This window comes from Chelonia mydas, chromosome 2, assembly GCF_015237465.2.
Source record: "Chelonia mydas isolate rCheMyd1 chromosome 2, rCheMyd1.pri.v2, whole genome shotgun sequence".
NCBI lineage: Eukaryota > Metazoa > Chordata > Testudines > Cheloniidae > Chelonia > Chelonia mydas.
This window is the reverse complement of record NC_057850.1, coordinates 254931286-254956076: the sequence shown is the minus strand read 5'-3', so window position 1 is coordinate 254956076 and position 24791 is coordinate 254931286. Positions and strand designations below refer to the sequence as shown.

Here is a 24791-nt window from a genome sequence, read left to right as displayed (position 1 = left end):
CTGAGAAGCGGGGAGAGAGACCACCCAAAATTGGGCTGCACCTTTACCAGATTGTTCCAGTGTCGGTCCATGGCAGGGGTGGAGAGAGAGTGTCTGGGTAGGGCTCTCTTGAAGGCAAGCTGTGGGAGGGAGGAGTCTTCTTGCCCACCCCCAAGCCAACCCAAAGCAGGCTCTATGGTGCACTGCATGGATGCATCTGGTCCACACTAGTTTAGTTAAACGGATGCCTTTAAGCCAGGGCAACCCCTGGTGTGGACAGTTGTGGCCCAGTGTTCAGGCTCCAAGTCCCAGGCTAGGGCCCTAAAGTTGAATTCCCTGCTCAGCCATAGACTTCCTACGTGACCCTGGGCAAATCACTGGCTTTCCAATCTGTAAAATGGGGATCACACCTCAGATGAGTGTTGTGAGGGGATAACTACATTAAAGACTGGGAGATGCTCAGATACGACAGTAACAGGGGTCCTACAGGTACCTTAGATATTAAAAGGGAGCTCTATTGCAGTCTCTCAAGTTGGTTTGTGCTAACTCAGATTAAGAGTTGCCTATTTTGAAACACAGGGTAGATTCCCCCATTTAGTTTAAAAAAGTCAAGGCACCAGCTGGTTTTCAAGCAGCCCTCCCATCACAGCTATCAATTTAGCTTTCGGTGCTAGTCAATGGTTGGAGAAGCTGGAGCACAAAAAGCCAGGTCCAGTTTCTTTAGGAAGAGAAGAAAAGGAGGTTACCAAGAAACATGACCTTGAACTGGATTAATTAACCCTTTATTGGCATCCCCCTCCATGAAGGTATCAGGCTAGAGAGGCTGCCAAAGCAGAGGGTTCCCACTCTTCCCTTGACTTGACCTAGCACTCCTTGTTATCCTTAAGAATTAATGCTCAGCTCCATGTACAAGTGACAAGATGGACACAAGGAAAAAACAGGTTACAAGGAACGCTCCTTATTCCACCCAAAAGAACAGCTACAGCCACACCATACCAATGGGTTTAGCCACCAGGTTTTAGTACAGTTTAGCTCTTATTGTGGCCAACCCAGGGGTAGCATTGCTTCGCCAGCCAGAGTGAACAAAGCCAGGTCAAACACAACAGCCTCTTGTCTGCATCTTTACAGTTATCATTGAATGATGGTGGGGCAAACTATCCTGGCTACGTTAAGCTACATGCAGGCAGGACCAAGTATACCTAGACCATCCCTGACAGGTTTGTCCAAACTGTTCTTAAAAATCCTCCATTGACGGGGATGCCACACCTTCCCTGGGAAGCCTATTCCAGAGTTTACAGAATGTTTATCTGAATATCTAATCTAAGTCTCCCTTGCTGCAGAAGGTGGGAAGCTTCTCAAAAGCTCTTCAGGGGGCATCTTAGTCCTGACAGCAACAGCGTGCAATTCTGCTCCTCCTGAGGGGAGGCGCTCATGCACCCTGGCAGTGGCCATGGTATTATCAAGAGGTAGCCAGATGCGATCAAGTCCAGAAGATGGGGAGGGGAGACTTCCTCTGATTCCACTTCAGACCCAACTCTAGGGAGGTGAAAGGCAAAGTGAATTAACCCAGACCACCCCTTAACTCCCCCAAGAGCAGATTTCCACAGGAGCCAGATTGGGTGGCTGGAAGGAGCAGTCTCTCACCTTCATGCCCACAAGGTTGTTGTGAAAGTCCACCCTGGCTCGCAGGTCCTTGTTGGATTTCTTCCCTAGGAACTCCTTGACAAACTTGTTGCTGTACTTGAGGTTGTCACCGCAACCGCCCCACTGCCAGGCCTCTCGGTTTTCCAGATCGGGGGCCTCGTCGCAGGTGCAGCGCTCCATGCGCCCAGCGCTGCAGGCCTTGGCCATGGCGTGGGTGAGCCCGGCCGAGGAAATAGCATAAAGGAAGGCTGTTTCCTTAAAACCTAGGAGAGGAAGAGAAAGGACGGTGTTACTTTGTGGCAGGACCGCCTTGCTGGACACAATTATCTCCAATGGACTGGACTGAAGGGATTAAGTCATGCCAAAAGCATTATTCCACACAGGGTTATACGACACAGAGTGAAATATTGGAGAATATAAAAGAACAATCTCTCTGTGGCAGAGAAGTGAGGAGAGAAAGGACAGATCAGCACTCAACCAGCAGTTCTCATCCTATGTGTGGCTAAGGCCTTGTTTACACGAGGAAACTTGCTGGTGTAGCTATTCCAGCAAACCCTTCTAGTGTAGACGCAGTTTATACTGGCATAAAAAGGGCTTCTACTGGCATAGCTCACTCCAGTTCCCTAAGAAAGAAGCTATGCTGGCAAAGACACTTATACTGCTATAAACTATATCTACAGTAGGGCTTATACTGGCATAGCTATGCCAGTTAAAACAAACAAAAACCACTCATACCAGCATAGGTATGATGGTTAGGAATTGTTAGTATAGACCAGGCCCATGCCTGAGTCAGAGAGGAAGGAGGAGGGAAAGTGTTGGGGGGGGGGTTTGGGAGGGGGGCGGGCATCTGTGAAGATCCCCAGCCTCCAAAACCAGCAGAGGAACAAGTCAAAATCCTCATTAAGTAATCCACAAACAACAAAATTTGAGGTCAGCAAGAGCTTCATGATCATGACTGTTGCACAGCAGAACCACTTGCAGTTAAATGGTTACAGTGGGGAATATGAACAAGACTTTCTGCTCCAGAAGCACATGAGCTCAAGGAAACAACTAGGTATGTTGTTATTCCTTATAAATGTCCAAGACAATTGAGCAGGGAGATGAGCAACCTACACAGCAGCTGGCCCATTACCAAAAGGCACTGTCACATTTGAAAAGTGTCTTGTGTGCATGCACACACCCTCACACAATGTAGCGACTATCCATTTTACAGTTAATTAAACTGAGGCACAGACAGATTAAGTGACTTGGATCAAGATTACGCAAGGAGCTGATGAAGACAGAAATGGCTCCTAGGTCACCTACTATCAAGACAAAGCTACTGCATGTTTGAGATCAGATCCCAGAATTCGGTTCTGGATCAGACTCAAGAATCCCTATCTTGTGAATCACTCAAGCAAAGGGTGAGACAGTGGCTGGTGTCTGTCAGCTAGTCGGTCACCCAAAGACATGAAGGTTCACGCTGCTAGAAGGGATCTGGCAGTGGCCATGCAAAGCAGTAGTTTCAGGAGTGAGATTACATGGTGCTGGGCCAGCACCAGTTTTAGCATTGCCAGGGCATTCCCAGATCCATGGATTTCTAGGGACACAGCACTAAGTAAGAGTCAGGTCGACAGCAAGGGCCTACTGGAAGTCTGAACTTGGGAGATGCAGGTTCCATTTCCTGCTTTACTACAGACTTCCTGTGTGACCTTGGGCATGCCACTTGGCCTCTCTGCCTCAGTTCCCCATCTGAACAATGAGGATAACCGCACTGCCCTACATCACTGGGGTGTTGGGAGGAAAACACAAGAGACTGTGAAACACTTAGATCTGCTGACGGAAGGCTCTGTCTAGGAGCTGGGCATTATATTGTCATAGCCCAATGTGATGGGGTGTCGAGCCCACACCAGCCCTGAAGGGGTTAAGGTGGCCCAGAAGCCTCTAACAGGAGGCCCAGGGATTTATAAATACTAATTGCTGATGAAGCCCAGCTGGGGGAGAAGCTGTAGTAGCAGGAGAAGGCTGAAGGGACACCAGTCTGCGTCAGAGAGACGAGATGGGAAGGAGGAAGCTCAGGGGGAAGAATGAGCCCCGGAAGAAGGGTCAACCCCTGTGGGGAAAGAATGCCTTGCCTGAGAAGGCAGGGTAGGAAGAAGCCCAAGGAAACAGTAGGAAGGAAGGAAACTGTAGGAGCTGGCTGCTGATTATAGGGTTCCTGGCTGGAACCCAGTGTAGAGGGTGGGCCTGGGATTCCCCTACCAGCCACTGGGAAGTGGCACAGAACTGCTGGAGGTGCCCTCCACACAGTTGGTCCTGTGTGAGACTAATCCTGGAAGTGGGGACCATGGAGTGACCTAAACAGAGGGCTGAGCTCTAAAGAGACCACCACCACAGTAGAGTGGCCATCAGCAGGGGGCACCATATGGCAAGCACGCTGCTGTGCCATGCCTAGCCAGGAGGAGGTGCTCTTAGGGTGGGTGAACCCCCATCACCCCTCATTTACTGCAGGCCACACAGAGCTAAACATCTCTACACAGGGCCATTCCCCCCCACACACATCCAATACGAATGCGGAGAGGCATGGCCCCTACGAAAATCCCCAATTCCACACACTGCAGCATTTGTTGGCTGTTTCTTATCTTGGTACCAGACAGGCTAGACTCTAGAGGTGTTACAAAACCCAACGTTCAAAGGGCAGTGGCTGAAGGTGACTGTTGCCCATGCCACATAATCATCACACAACCCCATGATTTGGCCCATCTCAAGCAGGCGAACCTCTATTAGAGTTGCAGACTTGCTCCAATCATGGCAGGGGTGCTCAGTTGCTGTAAGTGATCCCGTCACACAGAAAAGATTGTGTATTACAGAGCGGCCACTGACAAATGTAAAAATCAATGGAAGCATTCAACACTCCAATATTGGTTTGTGGCAACTTTCTCCTGCTAACTTTTGGATGCGAACAGAACAGTGGAGAAACTGGATTTGGCAGAGAGATGCCTAGATTTGTAGGGTGAAGCAGTGTGCTCCACTGCAGGGATTCTAAACTGCTCAGGTGTGTGTCATAAGCTCTATATAGCTAGAAGTGGTAATCTTTAGATAGGGATAGAGGCGAGTGCTTTTGGAGTAGGACACTGGTCTCTCTGCTGCTGCGAGTGCTATTGTAATGCACACATCTCCTGGGTGTGGTGCTCTGTCCCATCTAGTGGCACTGAGACCACTTAGCCAAGGCTGTCAATCTCTAAGAGGTCCCAGATTCGATCCCACCTGCTGACGGCCAGGGTCTGTCAGTGTTACACTATAAAGTACAGAAATGAGAATTTGCAGCCATGTTGTAACCCTTCTGCCAGGTGGAGCCAGTGGCAGCCAGAGATGGGTTCAACATCTAGGGGTTCCTTTCCATCGATCCAACACAGAACCGGCTCAAGTTGCCACCCAGTAACCTGGGAAAATTACATACCACCCCTGAAGAAAAGGAGTACTTGTGGCACCTTAGAGACTAACCAATTTATTTAAGCATAAGCTTTTGTGAGCTACAGCTCACTTCATCGGATGCATACTGTGGAAAATACAGAAGATGTTCTTATACATACAAACCATAAGAACAAGAACATCTTCTGTATTTTCCACAGTATGCATCCAATGAAGTGAGCTGTAGCTCACAAAAGCTTATGCTTAAATAAATTGGTTAGTCTAAGGTGCCACAAGTACTCCTTTTCTTTTTGCGAATACAGACTAACACGGCTGCTACTCTGAAACATACCACCCCTGGGCGCCTCTGAGAGGCAATACTTCTCCTCTTGCAAGCACAGAGTGAGTGTAGAAAAGAAACTTAATAAAAGGAGGGAAGTAACTTGGCATTAATTTGGGAAACCAGCACAAACAGGGTTCATAAACACAAGCCATGACTAAAAGACCAATCCCCAAGTAGGTTGGGCAGTGCCCTTTTCCCCTCAGGTTCTTAAGTCCAGCAACCCAAAAGTCCCTTTTACATGCTTGAGCCTTTTCTGCACCTCACTCACAGTTGCTGCTCTTGGTCAGTGCAGACCCAGAGTTCAGAGGTGCATCTGCAGAGTTCACCTCCCACCCTGGGTGTGTGTGGGTGGGGGGGACCTCTGCACATCAGTCTCAGTGATTTTCAGCTCTTTTGCATGCTGGGCAGAAACATTGCCTCATCAAGTGATTTCAGCTCTGATTTGTTTTAATTGCTCAAAAGAGATTCCTAATGAACCTTATTTAGCTCTATTCCTTTTAGGAGAAAAACAGGCTAAGCCAGTCTAGAGAGGACCCCTTGGGAAGGGGCGGGGGCGCAGAGCAGTGCAGCCTCCTGACCAGGACACCACAACTCCTGTTCCCAACCCCTTTTACTTTCACAGGGCTCTGACATTCAAGCCCCTGCTTAACAAGGTTTTTACGACTGAGGGTGCCCCCCTTCATTTGGGACAGGTTAAGCACAGTTCTGCTTTCCTGTATTCCTACAATAAGTTACAACATTGCTGGGGTGCTGAAATATGGTTACCATTCAGTATGAAGGTCATTTGTACCCAACACCAGCCAAAGTTGATCCTTTGACACAGCTGTAAATGATGAATATGGAAAAAGAGCAGGAGCAAATTGTATTTACATGAACACACCCACAGTCTCTTCTCCTCCCAGCTAGCTGTCAGGGACGCATTCCTTCAGATCCTGCTTACAGTATAAAGCCTGATATTGGAACAGGAGATCAAAAATACATTATGTGGCTAGAGATCCTGAAGGAAACGCCATCAGCCATCAATGTGAAACAGCCAGCAACAGATGTGCTAGAAAAAGGCAACAGGCATTTTTGCATCTGGGTTCTTGGCCTTGTCAATACAATGCTACCCTGGATACACAGGAAGCGCAACAGGCCCCAGATAAAATAGCCCAGGCTCTGTGCACTGCAGGGGGTGTATCAAAACACAGCCTGAAAATGAATTTGGGGAGAAGGGATCATTTGGCTGGCATGCTGCCACGGCACTGCTTAGTGGCAAAACTTCAATGTAAGCTTGCTCCTCTTAGGTCGATTTCACAACCAGCCCATAAAGGTATAAAAGCTTGCTCTCCACTTCTCCCTCCTCCATCCTTTGAGACTCAGATTCCCAATGCCCACCGGCCTGCGTATCATCTCTCTCCGGCAGCTCAGCCAGTTCAGTCAAGTTCATGTGACATTTGGCTCTGGCCAGAATTAGAGCCATCTCTGCAGTGCACTATTTGATTGCACCAAGATATTTTGTAACAAGATAATAGACTCTAAATCAATGCAGGCATTCTAACCTCAAGTGTCTGGAGAGCCTGCCATCTACGGTGATCCAGTTTCAGCCATTTCCAGATCACTTGCAAGTCTCCAAAAAGGGCATCCAAAGAGGATAATACATACAGTTAAAGGGATTTTTTTTTTTTAAATCGTTAAAAAGGAGCACTTCTCTGGAAGTTACAACCCAGTGATCAGGCACTTTTGGTGACCGAATGCAAGATACAGAGAAGACAGGCAAGTTTCTCTCCTCCTTCAAAAGGTGCAGTAGCTCAAAGAAAGTTGGGAGGCGGGTGGGGGGGGGGGGGGCGCGACTATCTCCATGCTGGCACATTTGAGTAACTGCAGATTACTAGAGAACACACCTTCCCCTTTGCCCCAGGGTAATGGCTCTTGCAGTGCTGAGACAGGAACCAAGAACTCCCCTTGTGGAGAAGTGAAAGATTCCAAGGGCAGCATATTATGCTACAGGCACAATATCGGCAGGATTTACAGCCTCTGGAGGGCAGAGAATGCCAAAGAAATAAAACATGGAACAACGAGGCAGCAGGCAGACTACTGGAACCTGCAGGGCTGTCATTTGTTATGCCACGTTTTTAGGCAGCTAAAATTCAAGCACCTTTAATGGGGTAATGGCTGTCCATCAAGCCAGCTCTCAGCTGGAAGGAACAGACTGTGGCCTCCAGGTGTCAGTATAAGAAAGAGCTTGTACTCTGTAAGCTCCATTAACCAGGGGTAGTTCTGGCAAGCGGAGATATTTTTAAACGTCTTATAGCTCAGGTTCAGAGTCTAGGGTTTCATAGGACTTTCCTTGTTCCACACAGTCAAGGACAGGCCATCAGTTTAGACCCAACACTTCAAGTGATTAAATTTTGTACTACCTGAAGATGGGTGCAGAGAGGAAGGAGTGTCTCATGGTCAGAGCAGAGGCAGTGCTGTGCCGTGCATACGCGAATGACACATGTTGTATGCCCCATGACCAGCCGGACCCACAGAACGATTCCATCTACTCCCTGAACAAAATGACATCCTCTGCACAGAGTGACTTCACATGCACTGTACGTGCAAGGCCATTTTGCAAGCAAGTGTACGGTTGCATGCCTGACTCAAAATGTCACAGCATGCCACTGAGCAAGTGTTTGTGTCAGGACACCTGGGTTCCATTCCCAGCTCTCATTGATGGGATGACTTTCCCTTAATGTCTCAATCTGGAAGAGGGGTATAGCATTACTCGGCCATCTCAAAGGGGATGGTGAGAGAGTCTAAAGTTAGTTTTTGCCTTTCCAGAGCCCCCGCCCTTTCACCCAGGGAATCTCTAAGCACTTTGCCAAAACACCATCTTGTTTTCCATTAGGGAAAACAGGAAGTGGGTTTTTGCCTCTTCCAACTAGCTTCACTTGTATGCAGTATTACAGTGAGACTTAGTTCCCTCCCTTCACACAAGGTTAGGTGACTTACAAGACTCGCCACCAATATTCACTCCCCTCTTCTGCTCTCCAGAGCGGCTCAGAGACAGTGTAAATTAACCATCCATACGGTCCTCGACCTGGAGCCATTCCAGGCCGGGACAAGTAGGGCTGAATGAAATGAAGCTTTTGCAATGTTTACTTTGCACTAGGACCTGGCAAAAGCTGACTCAGCATATCCTCTATGCCCCTTCATTTGTGCTTTGTTTCCCTTTCACAAAATAAAGCAGCTGGGCACATCCTGCTTTATGCCTTCATTTTAAGGAGGAGAAGATTCAAAGCATTTTGGTCTGAAAGTGGTGTACTCTTTAGGCACCACTCCAAGTTTCATGGTTTATTAAGAGCGTTTCTTACCTTAAAAGAAAAAAAGTCTGGGGGGTGGATTGGGGCAAATTCTACCCTCTGTTAAAACTCTTGCATTTAGAGACAGAACAGAGGGCAGATAATTTAGCCTATTGAGTCCATCTGTGAAACTCCACTGAAGTCAATTGGTAGCTTTTCCTAATAGCCAGCGTAAATCTCCCCCACTGCAACTTGAGACCATTACTCCTCGTTCTGTCATCTACCACTGAGAACAGTCTAGATCCATCCTCTTTGGAACCCCCTTTCAGGTAGTTGAAAGCAGCTATCAAATCCCCCCTCATTCTTCTCTTCTGCGGACTAAACAATCCCAGTTCCCTCAGCTTCTCCTCATAAGTCATGTGTTCCAGTCCCCTAATCATTTTTGTTGCCCTCCGCTGGATGTCTTCCAATTTTTCCACATCCTTGTACTGTGTCCAGTTTTGGGCCCCACACTACTCCAGATGAGGCCTCACCAATGTTGAATAGAGGGGAATGATAACGTCCCTCGATCTGCTGGCAATGCCCCTACTTATACATCCCAAAATGCTATTGGCCTTCTTGGCAACAATGGCACATTGTTGACTCATATCCAGCTTCTCGTCCACTGTAACCCCTAGGTCCTTTTCTGCAGAACTGCTGCCTAGCCACTCAGTCCCTAGTCTGTAGCGGTGCATGGGATTCTTCTGTCCTAAGTGCAGGACTCTGCACTTGTCCTTGTTGAATCTCAGATTTCTTTTGGGCCAATCCTCTAATTTGTCTAGGGCCCTCTGTATCCTATTCCTACCCTCCAGCATATCTACCTCTCCTCCCAGTTTAGTGTCATCTGCAAACTTGCTGAAGGTGCAATCCACACCATCCTCCAGATCATTAATGAAGATATTGAACAAAACCGGCCCCAGGACTGACCCTTGGGGCACTCCACTTGATACCGGCTGCCAACTAGACATGGAGCCATTGATCACTACCCGTTGAGCCTGACAATCTAGCCAGTCTTTCTATCCACCTTATGTACCCTGGTTGAGAACTACTGCTCTAGAAGGCTGAGCAAATCCCCCACTGGTCCCCCCCCCTCACTTACCTCTCTTCAGCAGACTGGCTCTGTAGCGCCCCTCAAGGGTGCAGTTCCACCGTTCGAAGCGGAACTGGTACTGGCATTCCAGGGCGCTCATGCTGATGGCCTCCACGAGGGTCTCGGCCACCCCTGGATCCCGCCTGCACATCCTGCGCTGCTTCTTCTCCAGCTTCAGGCGGTCGCACACTTTGTAATGGGCCTTGACGGCAGCTTCCTCCATTTCTGAAGTCAGAGGGAGGATGGTCAGAGGTTCATTCCCAGTCAGCCTGTGAAGAGACCAGGGCACAGGGTTGGGGAGGGAAAAAAAGAGAATGGACTAGTCAGAAAACAGCTACCATGCTCAAACTACATTCTAGCATCTCCAGTTGGTGCCACCCTCACGGAGTTGGGGGTGAAAAGGAGAGAGATACACAGCACATGTACTGCATTATGGCTCTGCAATCATTGGTTCTATGTAATGAACCACCCTGCTCTCATAACTCACCCACCTTCAGGCCTAGGTTCAGGTTATGCCACCAAGAGGCTTTAGTTTTCAGGTTTGTTCCTCTAAGTTAAGTGATTTGGGAGCTTGGCGGGGGGAGGGGAATAGGTATCCCATCCCCTTCAAGCACAAGGTCCTTGACTTGTACAATGTGCAACAAAAGAAGCTAGCATACTGTTCCTGGTGTCGAGTGACTGGCTGCTGGACGCTGACCAGGCTGGCACCGGCCCCAGGGAGTAAAGAAGCTGCAGGAACATCTGTTGGAAGCATGAGCAGTTTGTTGGTTTTTCTAACAGTAGCCAGCTCTCCTGGCTCTGCCCTCTTCCGGCCAGGTGCCAGTGTAGTCAGTCAATGGGAATCACTATACAGGGTTTTGAGGGACCTGAAGATGCATTTCCCCCAGCCAAAAAGGAAGAATTGCTAAAGCCAGAATTAAAAAGCTTACTGGAACGTTTCAGCCTTGCACAGACACACACAGAGCGAGTGCAGGGCTGGGCGTTCACCTTCACTGAAGCATACTCTGTTGGTTTCAGAACTTGCAGACCCCTAACAGGGCCCAATATGGGGGGAGGGCAGCAGAGACAGGGCAGGAAGAAGGGGGAGGAAAATGGACAACTTTGAGTTAAAAATAAGGTTCTAGAACCTTAAAAAGTTATCCTTTTGTTTTAATGTTTAGGAGGAATTCCATGTTAAAAACATAGGGATTCTCCCTACCAAGCAGGCAATCAATCCCCAGCCAATAGCTGGAATGCTGGAATGCCAAGATATTTCTTTACAAACATATTTGTATTCCAAGCCCTGATCTGAGCCCCCACACCCAGCTGAGTTGACTGAAACATTAAAAGCCACTTCATAGAAGTCAATGGTCTTCTGTGGGATTAAAAATATGGACCCATTTTGTTTCTCCAAAATTGTTTTGCTGATTTTGTTTATGGTTCTCCCCCACCTCTTGGCCACTTTTGAAGTATTTGGATTTTTTTTTTTAAAATGACTGAAGGAAAAAGGGGACAAAAAGAAATAAGGGGGAGGCACTGATAAGTGAAAAAAAAAAAAAAAAATCAAAAAGTGAACAATTGAGTGAAAGTATTCCAAAAACTAGCCATTTTCCCCAAAGACGGTTTTCAAAAAAAGTAATTTTTAAACCTCTTTGTAAATGGGATGTGGATACAACACATGCTCAGGGCTCTTTACTTACCAAGGAAAAGGGGCATCCAACCTCACTGAGGCAGGGCTACTCGACATGAACACGCAATATTTAAGTGCTGCAGCAAATTCTGTGGGCCATTCACCACGTGTACCCATCAGCACACTTGCCTGAACGGTTTGTTCCTTGACATTTCTACAGCTAACTACTTAGGAGGCACATGCAAATCTAAGAGAAGAGAAAAATATGCGGGGGGGAGGGGAGGGCATATTTTGTAAGTCAAGTCAGCCTCCAGTTATTCATCTACTTGATCTGGAACCACTCAGTGCAATATTCCAGAAGATGTACACCACCAGGATTGTGCAGCAGTCGGATACGACAGAGATGAGGGGGACATATATGGCTAAGATTTTGTAAAGTGACTGGTGATTTTTGGTGCCTCAGTTTTCCAGTGCCCAAATGGACACCTTAAAGGTAACAGATTTTCAGAGGGCAGGTGCTCAGCATCTTCTGAAAATAAGGCCCATTCAAGGTGCCTAGTTGAAAGGGGGGGTGGAAAAACACACACACACACGGCTCCTGAAATTAGTCACTAACCAAAAAGCTCAGACTTTAAAGACAGTACTGAGATAGCAACACTCCAAAACCCTCAGTCAGTTCAGGCCTTTAGCAGTTGCTTGGGATTAGTGTCTGGAAAGCCAGAGAAATGGTAAAATATCGAAGCATTAAATGGATCGGTGGTAACCTGAATGTTTTAACTGCTCTGTGCAAAGAGTCTTTGCAGGATGCTTCCAGGATTGACCATGGGGGCTTGTGGTTGATAGCCAAGGTGATAGGACAACTCTAGTTTGTAGGTTTCCACCCTTGCCACCGGTTCCTGCTCACCCCCTTAATAAAATTTTACAGAAAGGTGCCTGAATGACATCTCCAAAGATGGAACTTGTCTACCATGAAAGTATAACAGCTCATTAGCTCAGAGTCCTGACTAGTGAGTAGAGAAAAAAGAAAAAAAAAGTTTCAAGTCCACTCTTTGGATTTCAGCCTGCTTGCTGGCCCTTCTTTGCTCAGCAGCCTAGGGTTTGGCATCACTTCTTCCATATCCTTCAGAAGTAACTTCGGACCTTAAAAGCTGGTCTACACTCCAGGGGCTATTGCATCACTGTAGCTAGAACCCTGCAGCATACTCCAGTTCTGGAAAAAAGCATGTAACTCCACCTTCTTAAGCAATGGTAGCTAGGTCAAGGGAAGCTAGGTCTACACCTGGGGTGAGCTGGGCAGAGCCACAGGGTTCTGGGGGTATAGATTTTTCTCCACATTCCTGAGTGCCATAGCTACGCCGACTTAAAATGTAAGTGATGACCACGCCGAAGCTTCAGAAAAAAACTCCCCTGTTTCCTCAGTTCAGTGAGAAAAGACCCATCCAACGAGCATGATAATGGACATTTATCACCCAACCCAGCTTCATGGCTTTTTTGTTGAGGTCTGCTTGAGGCCAAAGCAAGAGAACAAGTTATAAAAAGGGGTCTCGTGACCAAAGCAAGTTTACAGGGTCAGTAGCAGTTGCTGCTACTTGGCCAACAAAGGCCTGTCGTCCCATTCAGAAAAACCAAACCAAGAAATGAGGCAGCGGGGGGAGAAAAACTAGTAAAATGAAGTGTGCGCCTCTCCTAGCTGTTAAACAGAGTCCTTCTTCCAGGCGAAGAACTCCTGGGGAACAAATGATGCAGAGTAATATGCATCTGTGGCATGAAATCTATGCCCATTCCAGCAGGGGGTGCCACCCTAGCAGTATCAGGACTTTACTGTGACAGTTCCAAGGGCTGAGGTGGCATTTTCAAAAGAGTGCCACCAACACACACACACCCCCTGCGCCAGGGAGTGTCAGTGCCGGTGCCTGAAATGCTGGCTTAGGGCTGCCACGGCATGGAACCCTTATAATCCATCAAGTCCTTTTATGCAACCTAGGCTGAGTGAGGTCTTGTGAGGCCATGGTGTCCAAGTCAGATGCCCTCTCGGCTCTGCACAGAGGCTGAGCTGTTCCTGCCCAGGAGTCCGGGGCTCTGTCGGGGCGAAGGAAGTTCATGTATGCTCCCCCTGTGAAAAAAATCCTCAGCTTTGGTGAAACTGCCACCTAGGCGGCTACATGTGATGGTGTTATTTTGACTTGAAGGGGAAATGCCCATCCACTAAGTCCTGGACTGAGCCCGACTGCTTGTTTATCAATCAGATGGCTCTAAGAAAAATTACTTTTGGTCCTTAAGAGGGAGAGTGGGCTAGTGGGTCAGGCACTGGACCGGAAGTCAGAGACCTGGGTTCTATTCCCCACGGCCTGCTGTGACACTGAGCAAGACACTTCACCCTACTGTGCCCCATCCCACCCTTTGCCGGTCTTGTCGTCTTTTTAGACAAGACTCTTACTGTGCATCTCTCTCCCCAGCACCTGGCACAATGGGGCCCTGATCTTGGATGTGGCCTCTGGACACTACAGATAATTTCAGCGAAAAGTCTAGGATGCATTTGACAGTAGAGGTGTTCCCGGAACAATCCCAGCTCCCCCCCTAGGAGGTGGTTATTGTTGGTGGGAACGATTTCTAAGACTGACCGTGGATTTATATTAGTCATGTTTCACCATTCAGTCTGCATCTTACTGCAAAATGCAGTGCTTAGTTGGGAATCATTAAAACTAGTCTCGTCTCTTTTTAAAGAGACACTGGCATTATACCTGCTTTCAATATTGCAATAAACTGTTGGCAAGTGGTACTGCCCTGGATGCTCAGTTGTGCCCAGCCCTACAATGCTAAAAGGTTTCCCCTCTAATATCAAATTGCAGTGATCCATGCTCTAATATTCACACAGAGAGAGAGAGAGAGAGAGAGAGCGCGCGCGGGGCTGGATCTTGAAACTTCCAGCTTACTATAGCGTGCCCCACACGGACAGCAGCAGAGTCCCTAGACAGCTACGTATTTGTGGCAATATGGATTTGCCTGAACTTCTAGATAGATGCTACTCCCCAATGAGCCCTGGTTTTAGACAGGCTCTAAGCTAAAGCTTTAGTTCTCTACCTAGCAAGATGATTTGTTGGTGATCAGTCCAAGCGGGATGAGAGAGAGAGGCAGAAGCCAGTGAGTTCACTCCCAGTTTGATATAAATTGGGAGTTGCCTGAGCCAAGCAGAGCTACATCACTGCAAGAAAACTGCTCGGCTACATCTGCCTGGAATGCCAGGCCTGGTGAAATCCAGCAGTCCACTCTCCGCTTCCACAGGATTTCTCCATGGTAAATCTGCACGACACGCTCCTCCCCCAGTGGATATCTTCCCTTTTTACTTGACTACTTTGCTGGCAGTTCTACTGCCTATGCCAGCCCCTCTTTTCCTTCTGACCTTCTCCTTTCTCCCAAAAATGCTTTGAGAGGCAACTCTGTTGTATCCAGTATGTCACAGCCCAATGACTCTGCAGAAGCACACGACATAGCCCAGTGACTCAAGTGAAGGAAGCCAGACACTAGTTCAGACTGGACCATGTGGAACAGATCTGATGTCTTTTCCTTCCAGCAATTCCAAATTGGGATTTTCCCCTCCTCCCCATAACTTTCCTAACTTGGGCCCACATCATACCTTCTTCTACAAAGGAAAAACACTACTTTAGTTTAATGGGTCCAATCTCTCTCTGGGACAATTACATGGACTTCAATGGAGATTAATCTGGACATCTGTTTGATGCCTGGTCTAGTCTTTGAAGGCCAGTAATTCATGAAGCATTCACCACACTTGTTTTCACTAGTCCAGTGCTTACAGAAAATACTACACCAGTGAATTGTAACTGGCTATTTAGTTGTCTGTAAGAGGAATACAACATATAGCTCTGTTGTAGACCTGAGAGGTAAACTGAAGAGATTTTTCATTTTACCAATACAAGTCATGGGGAACCTCCCTTAAGTTATTTCAGGTTTCCCGAAGTAGCCATCCAGCTAGTATGTTCAATAGATTCCAACTTACAGAACAGGAGATGCTTATACCAGACTTTCGATGTGCAATCCAACTTGATCCAAAAAGCCATCAAGAAGTCCATCACCATAAAAAAAGTAGCAAAATTCCACCATTCTCTGAACTTCAGCACAAAACTGAAATCCCCCCACACACACACTTTGGCTACCACAAAAAAAACCCACCCACCCACCCCTTACCCCCATGCCACAATAAGATCCCCTCCAAACCTCAGCCCAGATTTGTTGGCCTTCTGGGTGTCTCAGTGCAAGTCAAGCACCTTGCCCCTCAAGAACATCCTGTCAGCAGCTCCCTCAGTTATAAATTAAGGGACAGCTAGGTGGAAAGCCCCTATTGATTTCTCCCTGTGTCACACCACCACAGAAGGGGGCATTGCAGGTAGACAGATCCCAGGCCACTTTGGTTTGGACCTCTGAAACACCTAACACAATCTACTCTATCTGGAAACTAACAAACAGGCAGCTACATACACATCATGGAACATTCATGTCATGTGCTAGCAATATACAATGTTTAACTAGTAAGATACCGAATTCAGAATCAGTTCAGGATAGATAAGTCTCTGGGCCAACTCCATCCTCAATGTCAGTGGCCCCCCTCTGACACTGATGACCATCATCCCCTCTGGGGGTTGGTTTTTGCAACTTCATTTTCCCTTAGTTATCTTCCTCGGTGCTCTTTTGTTCAGAGGGTCCTCCTTCCTGCATTCTCCATGAGGGGCCCATAGGGCCCCATCCTTGCCCTCCTCTTCTCCCTTTACTTCCCATCAGGTTATCCTTTTGTGTGCCCTCAGCCATCTTTACATCGAGGCCTGTCAAATTCACCTTTCCCCTGCTGGCCTGTCCACTTCCATGTGATTCCCTCAGTCTTTGCCCTCTCCTGAAGTTCATGGCTGGCATATGATGGTGGGTTAATTTTGCCCCTGAAGTGTAGATGCTTCACAGCATGAGCTGATAATGCTGAACTTTTGCCTTGAACTTTGGGAATTCACGACTTGGCTCCAGTGAGATGGTGAAGACAGTTGGAAGAGTTCTCATTACGGTGCATTCCTGTATAGGACCCGTAGTACCAAAATACCATACAGAAAGGCTATTTTTGCCTCCTGCCAACCAGAAGTAAACATTTTAAGCTTCCACAGCCCTGAAAAGAGCTTCACAAATAATGAATTAAGCCTGACAGCACTACTTTCAAGTAGGGCAGTACCACCCTTTTACAGAAGGGGAGGATACAAGCCCATGTATGCAGATATTCAACAGCAGAGCAAGGAACCAAACCCAGGTCAGCTAGTTCCAGTACTTGACCTTAGTCACAAGGCTATGGGCTCATCCACTCGAGAGAAGCTACAGTGGCATAGCTACAGCCCATAGCATAGACAGCTTACGACAACAAAAAGTGTTTTCCCATTGTTGTAGGGAAGCCACCTCCCTAGCAACTGTTGCTTGGGTTGATGGAAGCATTATTCCATTGACCTAGCTGTGTCTACACCAAGGGTTAGGTAGACTGATACCCAAAAGCCACACCCCTCAGCAACGTGTTCATCTAAATTCTAAGTGTAGACTAGGCCCCCAGGCCTTCTATTCCTCACAAGAAGGCTTGTTCTGGAAGCTTCCAGGCTGCTTCCCCCACCCCCAGCCTTTATTTTAACTAAGGCTGTGATTTTTGGTTGCAGAGCAGAGATTTACCAGCATGGAAACGTGAGAAATGTGCACATCTAGACTCCAGCTCAACTGGTCTTTTCAACATTCTCTTGCTTGTAGCATGGCTCATACCAGAAGGTTGACCAGTTCCCTGCCACATGTCAGCTTTGGAACCACTGCCGCATTCTTCAGTTTTTTGTTTTTCGATGATTACATTCACTCCCTCGTTTGGGAGCTTCTGGGTAGCTTGGCACCCCGCGCTCCCAGTGACCTAATTCCCCTGGAACAACCCATTTTGTTTGTAAGCGAGTAGGGTTTTGCCCCCCTCCCCTTCATCCTCTCAGGAATGAGACAACCATCAGCTAGATTTATGGAGGATTTTTACTCAACTTAAAACCTGCTGGTGAACTCTGGTGCCAGTGGAATGCGTGGGCCAGGGAGCTTTCACTCACAAATTTAAGACAGCATTAGCTTCACCCTCCGCAGTTTGTGCCAGGAGTTATATTCTCGCCTCAGTCTTTTCCCTCACCCGCATTGGTTGGCCAGCTTCATGGATAACCCCCTCTCCACCCTCCTGGAGAATTCTTAGCAACCCAGAACTGTTAATTATTCTAGTGATACTTTTTTTGGCTTAAGGTTATTCCTTCTGGCATGGATCCCACTAGATCGCAGGCAAAGCGTAGCTGTGGAGTGTTGGTACAGGGAGGCATAAGAAGAAAGTAGTGGAAGGAGAAGCAATAGGCTGAAGGAGGGGGGAGTTTAACCCCTTCAGTGCCCCACTGTTTGGGACAGAGGCTCCAGAATTAGCTGCAGCAGAAGCTAGGACATCTCCCACCCCCTGCTTGGTTTGCTGAAAACAGCAGCTAAGAGACAGCTACAAGTTTGACAGTTCAAGTAATAGACATCCCCTCCTCCCACCTTTGAGTCAGCAAGAGAAGGCAAGGCTGATGTGAGGGCTGTGACCAGAGATCTTACGCACAAGAATGGGCAGTCATTACAGCAACAGCGTACAGCCAATGCCTATGTTATCTGTTGGCATAAACCAGTGCTGCTCCATTGACATAAACAGAATTACATCAATATAGTCCACTAGAGATTTTAGCCCAAGAGCTTTCCATGCTTAGTAGTTTCATGTGTAAAATAAAAGGCACTCAAAATTCCAATTCTTCTCCAAAGTGGCTACAAAGGACACAGCAGGTACAAAGGACATGAGCAAGGGTATAAGGTCCTTTAGAGGCATCAAAATCCAACCCCCACCCTATCCAGGTCTGCACTTGGCATCTCTGGCCCATCTATAAATGAGTTGTCCCCACTTTAGTCACCTATCAAGGTGCTAGGTGTTGCCTATGGTTATTTTCACGTGGCCCTCCTGTTAATAAGCAATATTAGAGCACATCCAAAAGGGTTTTTGGTTATTAGGACCCTGCTGCTACGGAGACATAAGTTTATAGGGGAGTCACTTCTACTTAGATTACACAATCCACTGGATTTAGGTACTAGAATGGTGACAGTTCTGCTCTTTCCAGAAGATCTCTATGCAAAAGAATAAATGGACACAAACCATAACATTCAAAAACTGGTAGGAGAACACTTCAAACTCTGGCCACTCAGTAAAAGATTTAAGGGTGGCAATTTTGCAACAGAAAAGCTTCAGAAACAGACTCCAAAGAGAAACTGCTGAGCTTTTGAATTAATATGCAAACTAGATATCATTAACTTGGGTTTGAATAGAGACTAGGAGTGGCTGGGTCATTACACATATTGAATATATTTCCCTAAGTATCCTCACACCTTCTTTTCAACTGTCTAAATGGGCCATCTTGATTATCACTACAAAAGTTTATTCTTACTATATGTTCCATCCAATGAAGTGAGCTGTAGCCCATGAAAGCTTCTGCTCAAAATAAATTTGTCAGTCTAAGGTGCCACAAGTCCTCCTGTTCTTTCTAGGAGTCAAGCTAGCCCTCAATTCTTCAGGACATGGGCATTTGTGGCACAGCTCCAATAATCCTCGCAGCATGCCATGTGTTAATGTCAGTCTCGTCTGTCCGCTCCAGTGCCAAAAAACACATCTGACTTTGTAATGAATCACTCATTTGTCTCCCTAACACCTCAGCCAGCCTTTTGTTAAGCCTGGCCTCCCAAATTTAAACAGCTTCGTGATGGACGTCATGCAAAGCACTGGCCTCTCCCTTTCCACGCTCCCCCAATCCTGCATGTCCTAGAAATCCTACTTTCGTTCAGACGCAGAGAGTTTTCTAGCCCTGGCTCAGCCAACAAAGATTTACAGAAGGAAGACTCCTTGTGGCAAAAGGCAACAGTTTCCCTAATTGCCCAGAGATATTAAGTAGTGTTTAGAGCACAATAGTTTAAATACGATAAGGGTTTAATGGAAGTCTCAAGCTTTGGCTCTCTATGCTTATTTGAGCCTTCCACAAAAGCAGAGTTAGATAGATATAGGAGCTTTCTAAGATAGTACCCCTGGTTTTGGGTGGGCCAGAAATAGTTCAAGAACAGCCTCTCCTTGTATTCGGCACTGTGTGCCACAGGTAGAGATAAGACTCAGCAGGGTTCACCTAAACATTTGGGAACCATCAGAAGAGGTTTTAGCCTTAGAGCTGTGCACAGCTGAGCAGAAGATGCATGAGTTTCCATCCCAGCTCCTCCAAACAGTTCACCCATCCCCATTTTACTGTCCACAGCGATCAGATCGTAGAGCGTTTGGATGGTTGGGCAGTTTGACACATCATCTGCTCTATTTCGGGAGCAGTTTACAGCTCTGCAATTCCTCTGCCGCACAGCAGTGATAGCTATTTCACTCAGCCACTGGCTTTAGTGTCATATTATCCTGGAGGCAGGTTTAAAAACTGAACAGGTGAAAAAACAAACCTATGGGGCACTGGAGAAACCAGGATGCATGAATGGGGATTATGCCTCTGGGATGGTATAGGCTTTTCTTACTGAACCCAAGAAGGGTAGTGGCTGGTTCTGTCCTTAGTGAGTTAGGAGAGGAGGCAATTAAGATACCCCAGTCTCCCTTGAAGGAGTATTTACATGATTTTGAAGCGAATCAGTGGAAGTGTTATTACTAACAATTGTAATTAACAAGTGATATGCACCCTACTGTTTCTGGGCAAGCGCTGTGTAAGCAAAGCCCAGCTAGCCAATGGAGCTACAGATTTATACCAACTGAAGACCTGGCCCACTGCTCTAAGAAATTCCCTCGTTAGGTTAAGTATCTGTGCAGGAGGCAGACCCTTCTTGGGGCCAGTTCTGGATTGTGGAAGGAACTCACTCAGGAACTAAGGACCACTGCAGCCCTCCCCACTTTTGGCTCCAAGCTCTAACAAAGAGTGTGGCATTACACTGAAAACCCTATCAAGGTACCACTTCAGTGCACACACAACCCTCCCCATAGGAAGATAAGGAGAGAAAATATGAACTCTGATAGACTAGAGAGAAGGTGGGTGATGTGATATCTTTTATTGGACAACTTCTATTGGCGAAAGACATGCTTCTGAGCTACACAGAGCTGAAGGGCTCCATCAAAAGCACGTCTTTCACCAACAGAAGTTGGTCCAATAAAGAAAAAATTCTCACCCACCTTGTCTATTGAGCATCCCGGGACCAACACAGCTACGGCCACACTGCAAACAATGTGATAAGATATTCACCACGGTTCTTAATCTGCTACTGGAAGGTGCTCACCTCCTCTGGTCATGAGGGTGGTGTAATAACAGATATACAAATCCATTGGCAGCCTTCTGGAGAAGTAGCTGGGGAGTCAATATGAGCCAGGGAGAAGAGCAATGGGTAAGCGGCTCTTCAACCCACAAGGTATCAACACCAAAAGTTACACCACAGGGCAGTTCAACTTTTGGTGTTGATACCTTGTGGGTTGAAGGAGGAAAGCAAGTGCTTTGTGTTGCATGCAGTCTTCCTTCCAAGTGATGGATGTGGAGTTCAGCAGCTCCTCAGAGGGAATCCTAGCTACCTCTCCCAATCCTAAATAGCAGCAAAACGTAGGACAATGACATCCTGCCTCCCCACCCCACCCCCAAGAGTGTGATGGAACCGAACAGCTTAGAAAGAAGTACATGTGCAGCTTTAGGAGGGATCACCACCTGTGTAGAAGGGCAGTGATGGTCATATAGATATACTGATTGAGCTAGAGAAACATGGATTGCCATGGGATTGTGTGTACTCATGGGATCATGGCAACTAGAGGGAGACCAAATCGGATCCAGACCTCAGCTTCTGTTGAGCCTTGTGCAGCCAAACAGATGGATGCAAGGCAACACCAAGACCCCGATTCAGCCAAGGTGCTTGAGCACATGCCCAGCTTCACGCATGCCAGTAGCTCCACTGACTTGACCGAGTTCCATGCCTAGAAGGCAAAGAGGTGAAAATTTGCTGAGGCCCCTTGACCAAGTCCATGGTAAGCTTTGGTAGAGAAGAGGGGAGTCCTCCTGACCCCTGGCTGTCACCACAAGAAACTACTCCTGCCCTTCTTACCTGAGGAGGACAGTGAAAGTAATGAATGTGGTTGAAGTGTTGATATTTCCTGTGCAACCTTGGGCATGTCACCTAGAGTAGGATTTTCAAGAGAAGGTGAGTGGTTGCAGCTGGGCTGGTCATGGACTTCAATGGGAGCTGCTGTGCATCATTCCCAGACACCACCACCTGTAAAATAGGGAAAACACTCCCTTTCCTACCTTTTGTCTCAGATCTCAGAGACCTCTTTGGGGGCAGGGCTGTGGCTTACTTGGCATGTTTGTACAAAGAGCCCCAGTTTCAACTGGGGCCTGAGAGTGGAATGAACAAATTGATGCTGATGAGTCTCTCCACTCTTCGCAGTTGCGCAGTACTTTACACAGAGTGGCCAAAATAAAAAAAAAGATCTATTCTCCAAAATCACACAGACTGGTGTATTAAGAGAAGCATTTCCTTCCTGTATTGATTATGTATCCAATGTATTAAGTTAAACCTCCACCCCCAAAAACAGAATCAACCGAGTGTTAAACATAGCAAATTCCAATCAGATTAGGGAAAAACTTTAAGAAGATCTTAACAAGTGGACATTTACACAATTAGCTTGCTACTGGTAAATTCCTTCAGTGGTGCCAATGGCAGATTTTCACCACCTAAAATAGCCCAAAGCTGTTGATTCAGGAATGGTTGCCATCCCAAATTAGATCAACCCAAATACAGAGGCCACAAGGTGGTTTTGTTACATCAAGATTATGAAACGAATGGGCTATGTGTCAACTGGAAGGGGTGAGACTGCAGATGAGAAAGCCCTATCACAATGTTACCCATGGTCTACTCCAACACAGGATTGTTCCTTAGAGTGGTCTGGAATCAATTTACAATATGGTTCTTCTGCCACTTATTTTACAGAGAAGTTCTACCCTAAAGAAACCAGCTTCCCCCTCCAAGAAAAAAAAAAGCCAGCAACTTGGATTGTGGGAGTCCATGTTTCTCTCAGTCACTTTGCAAGAATCCACCCCTGCAGTTGCCAGCCCCATAAATGCACCAAGTTGGGTCCCTGCCATCACACTTCCATCTAGAGGTGCTCAGCAGGCCAAACTAGGCCTCTGGCTACATCCTTGTTACCTCACTGCCTTAAAAGTCATGCCTTCCAGGACACCTGTGCAGACACATCTTGGGCCCACGGGTCACACTATTATGATTGAAAGATCAAAAAAAACCAAACACTTGGCACATATTGCATATAGAATTTTGATTTAGAAATCCAGGAGACCCAGCAAACATGAAACCACACAACGCCATTTCTACAGAGACTTTTCAGAAAGTGCCTTTTAAAATTTATATATATAGTGTCCAGTCCAATAGCTTTCTTGAGAAGTGCCCTCAGTCCCATGAAGGGCTTCTGTTTTTAGTTATAAGCCCTGGGGTAACAAACCTAGAACATTCTTGAACAGTACAGCTTTAGAACACTTCCCCCTGCCCCACCCACCCCCCATTTAGAAGGTGGGCCAAAAAGCTACTAGGATTTCAAGGAGTGGCCATGTCAAAGGAAGGGGGGGGATTTATACACCTGGTGTCAGATTCTGAACCTCAGTACAGGTGTGCAACTCCCAGTGAAGTCATTGGAGGTGTACACACTCTTACAAAAAGGTTAGCATTTGGCCCATTGTCAACAAGCCAAGAGGAGACCTCCTGAGCTAGTTAATCCAATCTTCCGCATAAAATGAGAACTCTCGCCTCCTTCCTGAGCCTGACCAGGGTATCATTGCCCATAAGAGGTTTGTAGAGACTAACTGGGGACCGTGGATATAAAAGCATGAACTTCTACTGCTTCAGCAAATGGTTCTCCAGCTCCAGAGATGGTAGCAAACCTAAGTTTGTGGCTCCACTGCTAGAGGGAGACAAGGAACTAAACTGGATTTGTGTGGGTTACAGTGGATGCCATTTCTCCAGTACCCAGCTCTACAACAGACAGACACTCTGTACAGCTAGAGTAGTCCAGTCAGCTACTGCAATCGGATATGGCATTTCACTGGTCTTCTGAACTGGTCGCTGCTGTGTGCTGTTGGACAGCTACCAACATTCCCCCTCCTTTCAGAGGTGTGGAAGGTAGAGTTCCCCCACCCCTTCCCTAAACTAGTAAGGGACAAATGACAAGGAATCTGGGAAGGCTGGAGACAGTGGCAGGAATTCAGATTAAATTCTACGTTGCATCTAGGGACATAAATGCAAAAAAGAGGGAAAAACCTGGAAAGCTGTAATGCCAGTAAGTTAGAAGCCATAACAAAATTGAAAACAGTGAAACAATCCCCCTCCTAAAAACAAATCTATCCTCCTGCATGGACTAGGATGACAAGACCTGGAACATAACATTCAGTTCATCACCAGAAAAAAAAAAAAAACACGCTAGAGTATTCCGAGGAAAGAGGTCAAGGGGCTGGAGATCTGCAGGGAAGGCTGAACTATGTACAGCTGGCTAACTGATGAGTTAGGAGGGTGTTGCTAGCATAATGGCAGAGCAAGCGTGTAAATACAGATGGAGGGAGAAATTTAGAAATTGGACAAATTTTAGCTAAACAAAATCCAGGCAGAGGATACTGAGAGTTTATACAAAGGCCAAGGAAGTGGTGGAAGCTTCATTGTCTTAAGACAAACTGCTAGGAAATAGTGCACCTATTTAATTCAAGAAGTTGATGCTCCACAGTGAAGTTTCATTACAATGCTCTTTTAGCACCAAGAGCCTCTCCTCTGACTCTATATCCATCACTAGTCACCTTCGGTCTTATACTTTCCAGTCCAACTGGAGTTCAGTGAATCAGCCCCATCTTTGTTTCTCCTTTCTGAAGTAGTTCTTGGAATTGCTTGGGTCTTCCAAGGAAGATAACTCATCAGGTGCCTCTTACACAGAGGCTAAAGAAGTCCTCCAACATTCTTTACCCTGCTCCCCAAGCTAGAGAGAGTTAAGCTGCAAGTCTTACCACCTCAAAGCACTGTACGTGTAACCCACCCTTGCAATCACAGATCAAGCACAGCAGCACCTCAACCAACCACTTTGCCCATTTGCTATCTGCCAGAGTGATGTTGGTTTTCCAGGGACCATCACAGCAGAAGCTTACTGCTGTTGGATTACCATTCATGCATCTGCTGAATGAATGGCAAGTCTATACAAATCTATTCCCCCACCATCAGTTAATTCAAGCACAAAACAAAAAAATAGCCACTTAGAATTGTGATTTCCCTCCCCACTACAATTTTTCAGGTGAAGGATATCCAAGTTTT

The 24791-nt window shown here is 46.9% G+C and overlaps 1 protein-coding gene across 1 annotated transcript in view; it reads right to left on the bottom strand.

The window, feature by feature from the left end:
* WNT9A (Wnt family member 9A) overlaps nucleotides 1-24791 on the bottom strand; it is a 72953-nt gene that overhangs the window by 17648 nt on the left and 30514 nt on the right. Inside the window, exons 2-3 of the mRNA XM_037891249.2 lie at nucleotides 9761-10020; nucleotides 1624-1886 (exon numbers count right to left, since the gene is read on the bottom strand). Coding sequence (XP_037747177.1) covers nucleotides 1624-1886; nucleotides 9761-10020 — 523 coding nt within the window. The remainder of the gene's footprint in view (nucleotides 1-1623; nucleotides 1887-9760; nucleotides 10021-24791) is intronic.